At 35.1% G+C, this 16,233-nt stretch overlaps 1 protein-coding gene across 5 annotated transcripts in view; it reads right to left on the bottom strand.

Annotated features, from left to right (window-relative positions):
* enpp1 (ectonucleotide pyrophosphatase/phosphodiesterase 1) overlaps nt 1–16,233 on the bottom strand; it is a 117,846-nt gene that overhangs the window by 13,103 nt on the left and 88,510 nt on the right. For 4 of the 5 annotated variants that reach the window (XR_012395613.1, XM_005160441.6, XM_009294602.5 and 1 more), the window contains one exon: nt 6,576–6,702. Coding sequence is in view for 3 of the 5 variants with exons in the window: in XM_005160441.6 (XP_005160498.1) it covers nt 6,576–6,702 (127 nt within the window). In the remaining 2 variants the exon portion in view is untranslated. Of the gene's footprint in view, nt 1–1,547; nt 5,372–6,075; nt 6,703–16,233 lie in introns of those variants that run through there. The other variant, XR_012395612.1, reaches the window with a different exon arrangement.

The following is a 16,233-nucleotide window of genomic DNA, read 5'->3' as shown; positions in this document are numbered from 1 at the left end:
AAGGCTTCAAGGTTTCATTGCTACAAAATATTCATATTTCCAATAAACGCTATTCTTTTAAACTTCTACTCCAAAATCCTTTCAACAGTACAATAGTTTTATTGATAAATACAATACATGCTTATTGAGTTGAAAAGGATAATATTGGAATGATTTCTGAAGGATCACTGCAGTAATGATGCTGAAAATACAGTGTTGAACTACACATATACAGTATACAGAATAAAAAATGCTGAGACAAATTTTGATGATGTCTAGTAAAGTATGGATGGTTGCTAAATGGGTGCTAATTAAAAGCCTGTTGCTAGGTAAATCTGGGTGGTTGCTAGGTTAATACTAATTTGGTCTGGTTAGTTGCTAGGGTTTTTGTTTCTAGTTCATTCATAAATTTTCCCTATTTTCCCTAATTCTCTATTTCAGAGGTTACCACAGTGGATTTAACTGCCAACTATTCCAGCATATGTTTGGATGCCCTTCCAGAAGGAACCCGGTTTTAGGAAACATCCATACACACTTATTCACTACAGAAAATTTAGTTAATCCAATTCACCTATACTGCATGTCTTTGGATGGTGGGGGAAACTCATGCCAAGGGGGCAGAACATGCAAACTCCATACATAAATGTCAACTGAACTCAAACCAGCAATCTTCTTGCTGTGAGGTGACAGTGCTAACCACTGAATCACCATGGCACCCTTTTTACTAGTTAGTTACAGTATTAAATTAAGCTTTTGTCTATCTCGATGATAACATGATTAGAAAAGGTACTAGCATGATGCTAGCTACTGTTGTGCTAAAATGATACTAACATGATTATGGCTTTTGTCTACTGTACCTTTTTTTCAATACACATTGTAACATTAGCAGAATGTCTTGATTGTACAATATTACTGCTGGTATACAACAACACAAGTGATATTTTGAAGATATAAATGTTTATAATGATGCTTTTTTAACCATTATTCAGTTCTAATTGTTCATTAGACTAATCTGTACCCTTCTAGCTATGAATAAGAATAAATAACGGTTGTATTTAAAAAAAAAACATTTTAAAAAATGATAACTATTACTTTTGTTTAGGGGACTGATTCATTTGATTCACATTTCAACCTTCAGAACTTCCATTAAGGAAACATTTAGTGAGCATCAATGCTGCCTGATTTTCATGGTACATCATGGGACATATCAAAAGAATTAAGTGATTGAAAAGGGCTTAAAATGGCTGACTTTCTGATCAGTACCTTGACTACTGAAAAGGGAGATGATTGAGGCCCCATTTAGACTATTTTATTATAAATATGCACACAGTAAAGATGATGATCGTGTGTAAATATGCAGCTACACGATGCCTCAACATTTTATGTCTGTTAAGTTGTGTCTAATTTCAAAATGAAAATAGGCAGTTCTTTATATCATGTTTTCATTTTATTGTTAAGATGTTAAGTGAAACAACATAGCCAGGGTGATGTGAATTACTTTAAAAAGTAGCCTACACTGTTCCCTTCGAAGATTTACCTGACGTGTCCTGAGAAGTTTTTTTTTTTTACCATATTAAACTTGCAAAGTCTGAACTTACCAGGAGAAGATTTAAGCCTGAACTTTAAGAACTTGATATTGTGAAAAATACTCAATCAGATAGCAAATGTCTGCAGCCGCGCCTTTATTTTCAGATGTCTCCATTTCTCCCCAACCACACTGACATGGTGCAGCAGCTTTATAAAACCAAACCATTTTTGGGGCTTGAAAACTCTGTGGTAGTGTGGACAGAAGGCGTAAGCGTAGCAAAAGTTATGCGTTTTAAAACTAAAGCGTATTAGTGTAAAGAGGGTCTGAGACACCCTGAGACTTTGCTAGCAACAATAACTGTTAACACTTGTAGCATTTTGCTAATAGGATGCTAACTTCATTAACATATTTTAAAGAAGATTCATTCATTCATTCATTTTCTTGTCGGCTTAGTCCCTTTATTAATCCGAGGTCACCACAGTGGAAGGAACCGCCAACTTATCCAGCAATGTTTAAGAATATTATTACCATGATGCTAAATCATTTGACATACAACACAAAGTTGAGATGCTGTGGGTGTGTCTCAATCAGTTTCCCAGTTCAAAAGGTTGTGTAAACAAATTAAATTTGAGCACTGTTAAGGGCAGTGAAGGACTTGGTTTACTACAAAACTGAGCGTGACATGAGAATTTCCTCATTGTACAACATCAAAACTGGACATTATAAACCACAGCAGAACTAATATTTGTCATTTATGAACTTTTTGATGTTTTTAAAAGTACTTAAAAGCTAAATAATTTTATCGTTTCATATTCCAGCAACATTTATTCATTAATTTTCTTTTCGGCTTAGTCCCTTTATTAATCTAGGGTCGCCACAGCAGAATGAACCACCAACTTATCCAGCATATGTTTTACGCAGTGGATGCCCTTCTAGCTGCAACCCAGTACTTGGAAATCATTTCAACCTTTAATTATTTATAAATGTTTGCTAGATTTGTCTGTACCTGTCTAACCATGTTAATATGTAGTTAAATTTAAATAAAGTACATTTCTTTTTTTATAAACATCTTTCGTTTGTCATTATGTTTAGTAATTTGTTACACATGACTAATATATAATTTGCTCTCCACAGTGTCCATTAAGGGAACATCTGTAGTAAGCATCAAAGCTCACTGATTTTAACAGTGCATTCTGAGACGTTTCAGTGAACAATGTGTTCAGTGCACTGGATTAATTTTCAGCACTCTGATTATTGAACAAGTGAGCTGATAAAGACGCACCCTGAGATAGCCTAGAGATCTTGCTATATTGGTTGCAAGGGCACTTTGTTTTGTTGCAAAGGACTGACTTAGCGAGATGGGTCTGGATGCAGACCTGGGGCCTCATGTACGAAGACTTGTGTGGAAATCATACTAAAACATTTCATACGCACAAAGCTGTAAATGTGCGTACGCAGAAAAAAATTCAGATGTATGAAACACTGCGTACGCCGAATCTCACGCATATTCTTTTGTAAATCCGAATGAACGTGAAACTGAGCGCAACATGCAAGAGCACAAAACCCCTCCCTGCCTCCCATAAATATGCTAATGACTCTACTTTGGCAAAACCCAGCGAAAAAGCAATGGCAAAAGCAAGCAAAAAGAGAAACTTTGAACAGAATGTGAATTGGAGGTGCTGCTTTCGGAGGTAGACCAGAGAAAACGGTGTTATTTGCAAGTTTGTCCTCCGGAATTAACAACAAAAGAAAAAAAAATAGGGTGGGAAAGTTTAGCTGATGCGGTTAACACAGTTGGGTGGGTCTGAACATCGCACTGAATGAATTAAAAAATAAATCGTGTGATTTATAGGTGTAAAATGTTGCAGCACCCTTAACAGTCTCAGTGGCGCAGCTCGTAAAACGCATGTCAACATGTTTTGACACGTTCGAGCATGAACACGGTTCGAATCCAGCGTCTGATGAACTCTTTCTTCTTTTTTCCCCCGCTACATATCAGATTTTGCCAACTATTTATCACGAGAAAGACAAGAAAGAATCATTAATAAGTTTGTGCATCATATTTTATTTGCACATTTATTGAATGGAAATGTTTCTGATTCATGCATGCAAATTCATCTTCAGATAGTGTCTTTATAGAATGTGCGTGCAGTAGATAGCTTAGATTACATTGGGAGAACAGGCGACCGCTGCAAATTGCGCTTTAATGTTTGGCTGGTCAACTCTATGGTATGGAAACCTTATATACCTGCTAGATGAACCTGTCTCATACAGCTGCCATTGCAAGGCTCAGACACTTTGTAGAGAGCAATTTGACACAACTGCCTCTAGGATTCACCAATGGAAATAAAACAGACACGCACAAAAAATGTGCATACGCCAGCCATAAAGCTGGCGTGGAGCTGCGCACATTCCAACATTCGGTTCATCGTTAGTAAATCCAAACGTGAGCGATTCTGAGCGTGAAACCTGGCGCACGCAAAGTTTTTGTGCGTACGCAGCGTTGATACATGAGGCCCCTGGTGCAGTGCAATCTGAGTTGCATCCAATGCTTTTTAATGCGCTCACCTAACCCCACCCCTAACCCTAACCATCACAGTGACGTCACTCACTCCATTGAGTGCATTGTGTGTGACATTGCATCTCTGAATGATGCAATCTCAGCTTGCATCATAAAGGCTGCATCCAGAATCTATCAGACTTGGCAGCTGTCAGCGACAATACTTTAATGTTTGCTAAGTAAGATTGATTAAAAACTTCACTGACTCTATGACATTCAGATTTAGGCTTGGAACGTAGTAGAGTGTGCAACATTTGCCTTATTATTGAATTACATTTCTTGAAAGTTATTTTAATATTTCATATTTGCCTCTATATACTTCCCTCTTCATCACTCAAAAAAGTATTTTTGTCCTTGTTCAAAGTACTTATTTAAAAAGAGCAGAATCAACCATTTTTATTTTTTAATTTTTTAGACAACTTAAAGAGCTCCTATTATGCATTATAAAAGGTCATGTTTTGGGAGTCTCCACCAACAGTCTGATATGCATGCAAGGTCAAAAAACACTTTCATTGTCTTATAATATGCATTTGTTTTACCTACACTGTAAAAAAAATCTGTACAATAAGTCAAATGACTGTATATTTTAAAAGAATTTTTCCATACTACACATACTAAAACCACTACACGTGTTTTTCCATTTATAGACTTACAGGTGCTATCCATAAATAACATTGTTAGGAGCAATTTGTTAGTGAATCAATTTGTTTAGACAGAATTTTTTCTATCTATTACCTAATTATCCTATCGACTCCCATATGATTTGTTCTCTAATTTCTTCCCAAAACACTCCTTAGGCTAATCTGCTGTGATTGGTCTGATGACCCAGTGTGTTGCGTTGACTGGGTTTAGCATGAGACAGAGAGAAATGCTCATCTTGACTATGAAGTAGCACAGAGTATATGAGAGCCCAATACAGGAGTGCAATAAAGCAATGCAGTTAAACACCAGCATATTACTCTACTTTTAACCATAAACCCAAGTAATAACAATGACACACATTCAGTATTAATCCACACAGTGGCAAAAGTTGAACTATTTTGAAAAACGACCGTGCCGCGTGTGTGTAGTAACAGCTGATGTTGAGAAAAACAGTGAGAAAAATGACAGGAACAAACATAGCACTAGGTTGGCTATACTGTGGTGTTGTTGTGAAAATGAACTTTAACCCTTTATTCCCTACAGCCGAATCTCCATCTGTCATTGATTATCATCTTTGTGTCATGATCAAGACTAGTGATTTAAAAGTTCCAATGAGCACAGTGGCCTCCATCATCCGTAAGTGGAAGATGTTTGGATGCTTCCTAGAGCTGGCTGGCCATCTAAGCTGAGTGATCGGGGGAGAAGGGCATTAGTCAGGGAGGTGATCAATAACCCGATGGTCACTCTGTCTGAGCTCTCTGTCTTTGTCTGAGCACTCTGTCTGAGCGTTCTTCTGTGGAGAGAGGAGAACCTTACAGAAGGACAACCATCTGTGCAGCAATCCACCAATCAGGCCTATATGGTAGAGTGGCCAGACGGAAGCCACTCCCTGCCTGGACTTTGACAAAGGCATCTGAAGGACTCTCAGACCATAATAAACTAAATTCTCTGGTCTGATCTGGTCTCTGGTTTTTAGTAGCAGGAACTGTAAGACTAGTCAGGATAGAGGGAAAGATGAATGCAGCAATGTACTGAGATATCCTGAATGGGGCGATGGTTCATCTTCTAGCAGGATAATGACCCAAACACACCGCCAAAATATCAATGGAGTGGCTTTGCAACAACTCTGTAAATGTCTTTAATTGCCTCAGCCAGAGCCTAGACCTAAATCCTATTGAACATCTCAAGAGATATCTGAAAATGGCATAATGTACACCGTCACTTTACATCCAATCTAATAGAGCTTGAAAGGTATTGCAATGAGGAATAGGCAAAAATTCCAAAAGACAGGTGTGCCAAGTTTGTGGTATCTTCTTCAAAAAGACTTAAGGCTGTAGTTGCTGCTAAAGGTGCTTCAACAAAGTACTGAGCAAAGGCTGTGAATACTTATGTACAAGTGATTTTTCAGTTTTTTTTATTTTTAATTAAATTGCAACAATTTCAAAAACTATTTTTTTCACATTGACATTATGGGGTATTGTGTATAGAATTTTAAGGAGATAATTGAATTTATTTAGTTTTGGAATAAGGCTGTAACAAAAAAAAAATGTGGATAAAGTAAAGCGCTATAAATACTTTCTAGTAGCACTGTAAGTTAATTTAATCAATTTATGTTGGAACAAGATTACTTAGGGCTTGTTTTTCATTTAAAACTACTTCTTCTAACTGTTAACTTCTTTCCAGAGAGTAGCATATCATATAAATAATTCAAATGACATTTTAACAGCTATAAAAACAAGTAGAATCACACATAATCTATATTTCTACAGCAATTTCCTAACAGACAAAGTGGACAGAAGTGAAAGGAATCATAGTTTTTTTTTTTTAAAGATCTCTGGATAAATACAGACATCCTGTTAAACTCACTGGGCGGATGCAGGAGGCCGAAGCTCATAGAGGAATTGTTCTTATAGATGGAGCAAGACTGTCTGTCACTGGCTTGAACTCGCACATCTGCACGCACACACCATTCTGCAGAAGGATGCAGCACAACCTTTGTTGGACAGAGGGAAAGACAATCAATCAACAGAGGATAGGGTTACTCAATGATTATAATCAAGTGAATGACGCACATCCTGACAGAAATTACAGTGACAAGGCTGTCATTACCTTCCTGTTAATCAATATTTTCACACATTTACAAGAAAAACATTACACTAACATTAACATTACTAACTTTAAATTAAATGACCTTAACTATAAGATACTTACATTTATTTCATATAAAATTATAGTATTGTGCAACACTATTCAGATATGAGCAAACTAGAAATATGTGATTAATACATTTTTGGGAGCTGTGATACTGTGATACTGTTCATGCCTAGGGCTACATTGTTTTCATACATCTTCTAGAGCCCAGCATTTACATATTTGACAATCTCAAATACATTACTGATAGATTTTAGATCAAGGCCAAAAAAATGAAACCTGACACTACCCGAGCCTGTGCACCTTGTGTCTGGGTGAAATCTGGTTCGACAGATTAATTGTAATTATGAACCCAAACCCGAATATTTTTTAATACGTAGGCTGTTATAACAGACATTCTCAACTACAATTCAGTGTTGTTTGAATAACAAAAATAAGTTTATTTTTTATCTTAATGATTAACGCAACAAGGACAAAGCATGTAAACTTTGTTTATTCAGAATGGATTGTAACAAAAGAGGACTAACATCCTTTCTGTCATGGTAAGCCTGCTTCTTGACATGTGTTTGTCCATCCTGGAAGTCCCCATTTTTACACCTCTTTGACATCACACACGCAACGTGTGTTTTTTTTGGGGTCTATGCTAACCAATACATATTAGAGCTTTCGTATCGTACACAGAAACAGAGCGTTAGTGCTGCGATCATTTTAGCGCTGGGTCTATTTCTACCTCTGCTCAAACTCAATTAAAGTGACAGTGCACTGATGATCAATAACACAATAAATAACAGTAAAAAGTTAGCAATTTTGTCCAATAAATACATCGATAAGATCAACAGATTTTTCTATCAAGATAGATTTTTCTGCTCTATATACGCGCTGCTTCAACTCTGCTTGTGCGTGCAATGTGTGCCAGTGGAGGAGACGTTATTGCAGGACCTAGAGTGTTGGCAATTGTGCAACTTTGTTGACCTACAAATGTGTTGCTTAGGCCGACTTTGGTAAAATGTTCCTATAATATTTTTAATTATGGCATAGCTTTCCACCCAATTTAGGCTGATTTATACTTGTGCGTCAAGCACATGCATATGTTATGGCGCAGCATACACGTGGACGCATAGCCCTCGCTATGGCCGTCGGCGACGCTGACACGCATCTCTCAAAAAATATAACGACACGTCACAACGACGTGTAGCGAAAGCTCTGTGATTGGTGGGCTTGTTAGCACTGACGAGTGTGGGCGGAGGTGAGAGCCGCACGAGCCAGATGCAGTGAGAGTTTACAAGTGTGGAGTCCCATGAAGGAGCTTCGGACGGTTGTTTTGTGTTTACCCCTTTAATTAAAGTTGTAGCATGTCCACCAATTCCAATCTCAAAATGAGCGAGTTTTAGCCACTTGTAAATTAAGGTAGCATTCAAAAAAAGAAAACAGCAGTGAAAAAATTCGACACAAAGGAACATAACTGCCATACATACTGCCAGGTAGCGCTTCAGAAGTGTTATTGCAGAGCAACAGAAACAACATGCAAAAGTATGAATGCACGGCTACGTGCAAGAAGGACCCATGGGTCACGCAGATCACTCGACGCAGAAGTATAAACCAGGCTTTAGGATAATTAAGTAATGACTGAATACAAATGCTTGATCACGGCCAGGCCTGGCCCAGCCCAGTCCGAAGATAGTGACAAGGTCAGCTACTGAGCAAACTGATTGTGCTAGAAAACAATTACAGTTGCCCAAAACCCTGAGCACATGTCCCCAATAAGCCTGTGTTGATACAGGTCAGGTAAATGACAGGTTTGGGAGTATGAGGTGTATGAGTATGTGGGTTAAGAGGGCACAAAGGGGTGGGGTGCGAATTAACAGAAATATTCAGCAGCTGTAAATACCCAGTTACTTGTAAATAAAGATGAAATAACGAAACAAAGCATTATAATTCCTTTATAAATCTTAAAAAAATAAAATAAAAAATTATTATGATTGCAAACTTGTTAAGTGGAATGGAATTTATTTCGGGAATTAACACAAAAGAAATAAAATACAACTCAAATCAAAGTACAAATAAACATAAATAAATAAATAAATAAATAAATAAAGCAGTGTTTAGCCTAGAGATGTATAGTGTTTGTTATTTTAAGTAATAGTACTGAGACAGCCAATATGTAAGCTTTTTTATTTACGTTTTTATTTATTTATTTTTATTAATTTGTTGATTATATTTTACTTTCTCATTTTATGTCTTAATTATTGCACATAAACAATAAGTGAATGATTAAATAGGCCTAAATAACCATTTGTTTAAAATCAATATTAGCAAAACACAAAGAAACTGTCCGATATGTACAAAATTTGTACCAAATTAAATGTAAGTATAGTAGTTTAGGCCACGTAATATTTGTGAAAAAAAAAAAAAAAAAAAAACTCATTTACCATGGTTTACTTTAATTAAAATTTTTTTGTCAGTTTGAGAGCTCAAATGATACATCTACAGAATAATTCTTACACAAGTAACTTTTTAAACAGAAATACACACTTAACATTCAGCCTTTGAAATGTTTAATTAAAAATGTAGTCATGCCACAAATTCCTTGTCCTTGAAGGCAAAGTAACAAACAAACAAACAAACAACACAAAACACAACAGCAAAAAAAGAGAAAAAAAAAGAAGAAAAAAAATTCACATCAGGCCTAAAGCGTGAGCTATCACTGTTGTCTGATTTGTTATGTCATTTCTCAGAATCTTTCAGGTTGCGGCTTGCAGTTGCTGCATGAGTCATGAAAGCTAAAATGTACACACCATTATGTTAAACATACAGTAAATCTTACAGTGAATTTTTTGCATTATTTACAGTCATTTCAATGCAAAAGTTAATGCACTTGCTATAAAAGCCATCCCACACACTCCCCTGACTGTGAATCTTATCGCAGTTTCTAAATTCCAGCTTTAATCTTTCAGAAGGAAAAAATGCTAAATCTTGCATCAGCCCTGCTGAAGGAGCACAAATCAGATATGATTCGATCTCTCATAATGCTGGGTCTGCATCAAATGGAGTGTACTTTGCTTTTGAATGACTTAATTTAGTTTTCACATACATAAAGCAAGTTTGTTGCAATTTGCATAAATAGCCAATTTGTTTCTAGTCAAATAGTTTCAGCAGATGGATTATTGCATATAAGACATGTGTATAAAGCAGCATTTCCATCCAATAAAACAAAGAGAACAAAATCGTCTCTTCCTGATTATCTGGAGTCAAATATCTACAGTAAAGACAAAATTTGCTGTGGTAGAAGGAGCTGTTTCAATATTTTCTTTATTTAATAAATTTCTTGCACCTCAGAAGACAAATGCAGGTGGCATTTGAAGGTGTGAGAAGCGGAGCACAGAAGCTCTTGACAGTTCTGAATGTCATCATTAATAATATAATAACGCTAATACTGAAACGGTTAAGTCATTTTAAAATGACCAAAACAACATTTCAGATGTTTTACAGTGTGCTCAGCCAGCTGGTTTGTCAATTCACCCACATTTTTATCATCACTTATAACAAAATCACATGTGCAAACTGGAATTTGTTCAGTAAAAGTATTACTATTGTAGTTTATGGGTATCTTTTTTTATCGAATAAAAAGTTTATCCTACTCAGTTATGTGCAAGTGTTTTTACACGCATTTTCAAAATTGATGCGCATCTTGTCGTTTCCATCAACCGTTTTTCATCCAAAATGCGCATTAAAATAGGTGGATGGAAACATAGCTAGTTACCCTGCTGGATTTCAAACAGCCTGGATTTGTGCATTGCAATGCCCTAGGTAAACCAAATAGGTATTTTATATATATATATATATATATATATATATATATATATATATATATATATATATATATATATATATATATATATATACACACATAATTTTAAAATGAACACTGGATAAAAACAAAATCGGTTGAACTCTACTTTGAAGCAGTGCCTCCCCTTACTCCTATCATAACAACTCTTGTCACACATACCCACAGGGTAAAATACCTATTGAACATATCTTGATTCATCACAGTAAATATATTTCTAAAGGAGCTGTTGACATGAGATTGACCCAGATTTTGGTAAAAATCCTAAAAATCCAAACATATAATTAAAATAACATGTTATGTGTGATGACACAGTGAGAAAAAGTACTGAACTACTGATAGATAGCTTTAAAATGGCTCTCGTATGGAGAATGTAGTAACATAAATTGCTCGGGTGTGATTTTTTATTTTCTCAGATTTCAACAGAGCCTAAACATCCAAACTTGGTGGGTCTTGACTCTCAACCCGGATATTTATTTCTTTAATTCTACTGAATTCAGGTCCGATGATGGGGCCAATCAAGCGGCTTTATTTTCTTTCTTTGAAACAAATGGAAAGTTTTCTTTAATATATTTGGGATGATGGTCCTCCTTCATCATCTGGTAATGTAGGTGTTGAGACTAAAGTAGCTAATATTCATTTACACTGACATGTAACATGTGGGTCAGGGCTGCTGAGGAACTATTGAGAGATTTCAGCTCCTGTCGGGGTCCATGCCTTTTCACACCTCCATTTTTTCATGTGCTCGATACTTTTCCTCTGTGTCATTTAATTTTTTTACACCTAATTTTATTCATCTTTGGATGTTTGGATCCCTTTGGTTGTTATTGACATCATGTTTTCTGAGAAAAACGTGATGTGTCCAATCGTTTTATTTACTTGCTATCCATTCCAACACTGGGTAAGCAGTCTAACAACACATGCACATGCAAATTCTCGCAACACATGCAAATACACAAGCATGCTGCATTTAGCACAGACCACAATGGAAATGTTGGGGACCCCAAAAATGTGACAAACCCGGCTGCTTCCTGTTTAGCGTCAACAGTGTTGTCGGAGATTTAAGAAGTGTGTTTATTGCTCACACAGTCCAATACATACTAAGTTAAAAGTATACTATACAGCTTAAAGTAACATTTACAACCTCAACTAGGCTAATTATGCAGTTAGAGTAATTAGGCAAGTTATTGTATAACGATGGTTTGTTCTGTAGACAATCGAAAAAATATATAGCTTAAAGGGGCTAATAATTTTGACGTTAAAATGGACTGCCTTTATACTAGCTGAAATAAAACAAATAAGACTTTCTCCAGAAGAATAAATATTTTCAGACATACTTTGAAAAAGTCCTTGCTCTGTTTAACATCATCTGTGAAATATTTAAAAAAAAAAAATTTAAAGGAGGGTGAATAATTCTGATTTCAAATGTATTTCTATATAACACAAGTACAAAATAATTGTTTTCATGAACAATCACTTTGAGTCAATTACAAAAACAAACCGAGAAGTGCACGAGGTGGAGAAAAGAGTTAACGTGCGGGTGCAGTATATCAATGTCTAGTTGTGTGGAGTGTCAGCAAATGTGATGAAGATGCGGAGTGTGTGATTTACTCTGTGGTTGCCACATAATGAATAGCACATGCACCGTGAGGTCAGAAAACATGACAGACAGCCTCTTTTAGCATCACACTCTAACATTGCTAGACATTTACATTTTTAAAAAGAAGCACATTAATTGGATTTGTAGTTAAATCTCTGTAAAATTGTATTTAAATTGTTGTTAAAACTATGTGCAGTTGAAGGCAAAACTGTTAGCACTCCGGTAAACCTTATATTAATTTGTAATATTTCCAAAGTGACATTTAACAGAACAAGGAATTTTTTAATTGTATTTCCTGTAATGTTTTTTCTTATGGACAAAATATTATTTTAGTTTGGACTGTTGTCCAATGAATTGACTGTTTAAGTTAGGCCCTTAAAATGCACTTTAAGTTGAATACTACTAATACTGTGCCCTTGGTTTCTTAAGTAGGACTACAATTTGAAAAAAAAAAACATTTGTAATAAAACATTTGTAATGATGCATTTTCCAGCAGTCTAAAATCTAAATAATTCAACTCTAAATATATAACATATTACTTCCTACAACAGTTGAAATTATAATCAACTGTTTATAATTAGGATAGCAGTAGGATATACAACCCTAAATCAGAAAAAGTTAGGACAGAATACAAAACGCAAACAAAAAAAGTAGTGATTTGCAAATTTACTTTGACTTGTATTTCATTGCAGACAATATGAACACAAACTATTTCATTCGTCATTTCATATACTTAATTTCATTTGTAAATATACATCTCCTCCTGTCATTTAGACCCCCAACACATAAAAAAAAAAAGTTGGGACAGGAGGAATTTAGGGCTGGTAATCAGATCAATTGGTTAAATAATGATGTGATTTAAAACAGCTAATGTCATTGGGGGTTTTAATTTGTATATTTGAACTTCAAAAGTGCTTAATGTAATTAAAAGATTCAAGAAATCTTGAGGAATTTTAGTGCATAAAGGACAAGTGCGCTAACCTAAGCTAAACTACCGTGATCTTTGATCCCTCAGATGGCGCTGCAACAAGAATCATTATTCATTTATAAGCGATTTCATAACATTTGCTACTTCGGCAAACCTTTGTCAAGTACCACAAAATGCAGTTTCATCCAGAAACGCCAGTTAAGACTACTGTCCCACAGGAAGCCCTATGTTAACAGTGTCCAGAAGCGCTGTAAAGTTTTTTTTTGGGAAAAGTCCTGACAGTGGAGAAAGAGGATACAGGTATTTGATTGGTCTGCCTGCAGTCCTGACCTGTCTCCATAAGAGAATGTGTGTTGTATTTTGAAGCACAAAATGTGACAACAAAGACTTGCAGGAAGAATGGGACAAAATTACACCTAAAACACTTCATCACTTAGTGACTTCAGTCCCTAGGCATGTTTTAAATGTTGCGAAAATAAATGGAAGCATTACAAAGTGGTAAATGCTTTACTGTTTTTATTTTGAAAGAAAAAAATAATAATCACGAGAAACACATTAAATTATGATTGTTGTATTGGCAGCAATAAAATACAAGTCAAAGTAAATTTAGATATCACTTCTTGCGTTTGATGTTTTTACTTGGGAAATGGGTGCAGCTTATTGAAATCCCTCTGAAAGTCTTCAGATAAGTATCACAGGAAAATATCCATTGAGAACCCCTGCTGTGCAGCATAGAAAGGGCTTAAAATGAGGTATTGTTTGAGCTAAACAAAACAATAAACTCCGCTTTAAACACCCCGTGATATCAAAATTATCCATATCTGTACACACCGAGAATATTCTCATGCTAGCATACTCCAAAATTAAATAATAGCAGGTATACCTGCAGATTAGATTTCCATTTGCATTGATTTTAATACATGACTAATGTTGTTCTCATAGGTGTCGACTACTAAAGTGCTCTCCAAAAATAAACTCAAACTCCCTTTTAATTATAAAATACCACCTCTGACTAATGATAGCAAACAGCATTATGTTCAAGTATCACCACATCTGATTCAAAAATTTAAAAGTTAAAAATTTTTCAGACACCTTTTGATGTATTTGCATAGTGGTTGCAGGACACTATAGTTTATTTATAGCAAAATAAAGTCAACTTTGACATTATATTAAAAATATATATTCATCCAGTGGACTAAAAGCTACCAGAAGTGAAGAATCTGAAAAGTTCCGCTTTGATGAATTCTGTTTTAGAGCAAAGACACAGGTTGACATTGAGGAGAAAAGCGAACAAATATTGATAATAATATTATAAATATTGATTTGTAAGTGATAATGTTGTTAATAAATGTTAATATGTAAATATTTTTATACTAACAGTTGTTTCAATTATTTTTGGTTGACTGCAATTATAAGTGTTATTCTAGAATATTGAAAAATATTTTTGAATAATAACAAAACCTTAACTTAAATATTGTGTATTTAGAGTATTTAGAGACAATTAGTTTTGAAATTATTAACTTATAGACTATACCACTATACCTATTTCTGACCGTCTCTGTCTCCAGAATCTTACATTCAGCTTATATTATGATGAAATAATTAGGTACAATTTTCATATTTTTTGTGTTTACTAAGTTAAATAAACATTGAGATGAAACATCTATTTTCTGTATTATTTGCAATTTTAGTAACAAAAACAATAATTTTGTGTCTTATTTACAATCTTGTCAACTGTTACAGGTCGTAAAAAGCACTGATAAAAAAAAGCGGGAAATGCTACACTACCTGACAAAAGTCTTGTTGCCAAAGCAAGTTTTAGGAATAAGAAATAATAACTTGACGTCTAGTTGATTATTTGGTATCAAAAGTGGCTTATATGAAAGGTAACGGCCTCTAGATTATGCTTAATTATTAATTAAGCTTTGATTTTCAATTATCTAATTAGGAAAGTAAGGTCTGACTTTCCTTAGACAAATGTCTTGTCACTTAACAGAAATAATGTACAGTATAGAATATAAAGTCATGGTGCAGTGGAAAAAGAATGAATATTGTGACTCCCATGAGCTTGGAAGACTGCATCAATACATCTCTGCAATGAATCAAATAACCTATTAATAAAGTCACCTGGAATGGCAAAGAAAGTGTTCTTGTTCAACATTCTTTGGATTCATCTTCAATGCCTCCTCCTTCATTTTACTCAAGACATGCTCAATAATTTTCATGTCTGTTGACTGGGCTGACCAATTCTGGAGCACCTTGACCATTTTTGCTTACAGGAACTTTGATGTGGAGGCTGAAGTATAAGAATAAGTGCTATCTTGGTGATACATTTTCCTCTCTCATGGTTTGTAATGTAATGACCAGCACACATGTCTTGATACCTCAGGCTGTTGATGTTGCCATCCACTTTGCAGATCTCTCACACACCGCCATACTGAATGTAAACCCAAACCATGATTTTTCCTTCACCAAACTTGACTGATTTCTATGAAAATCCATGTGGGTTCCAATAGGTCTTCTGCAGTATTTGTGATAATTAAGATGCAGTTCAACAGATGATTCATCAGAAAAATCTGTCTTCTTCTACCTATTTTTTGCTCTTAGAACTGGGATCGCCAACAAGACTTTTGTTGGGTAGTGTCGAAGGCAATAAGGCATGTCATTATTCTTCGCTCATTATTAAATGTTTGAAATACTCCAATATTATACTAACAGGTTAACATTGTAACTATGATATTTCAGTTAATTTCTCGTTCACTTTTTAATAAAAATAATACGATGAAAATACATAGAATTGTGTTTTAGACGTGCCATGTGGTATCATGTCATGTAGTATCTGGTTTGAAAACTAGCATCTTGAGCTAAAGCACAAAATAGCAAAAAAAGCTGATTCGGTTAGTGGTTTAAACATTATGTTACACAACAACATACACTGTACCCTTCCATCTAAGAACTTGTCCTTTTTAATCCCATTTTCAAAAAAGTTGCGAATAAA

This window comes from Danio rerio, chromosome 20 (assembly GCF_049306965.1).
Source record: "Danio rerio strain Tuebingen ecotype United States chromosome 20, GRCz12tu, whole genome shotgun sequence".
Classification (NCBI taxonomy): Eukaryota; Metazoa; Chordata; class Actinopteri; order Cypriniformes; family Danionidae; genus Danio; species Danio rerio.
This window is presented reverse-complemented; position numbering and strand designations above follow the sequence as displayed.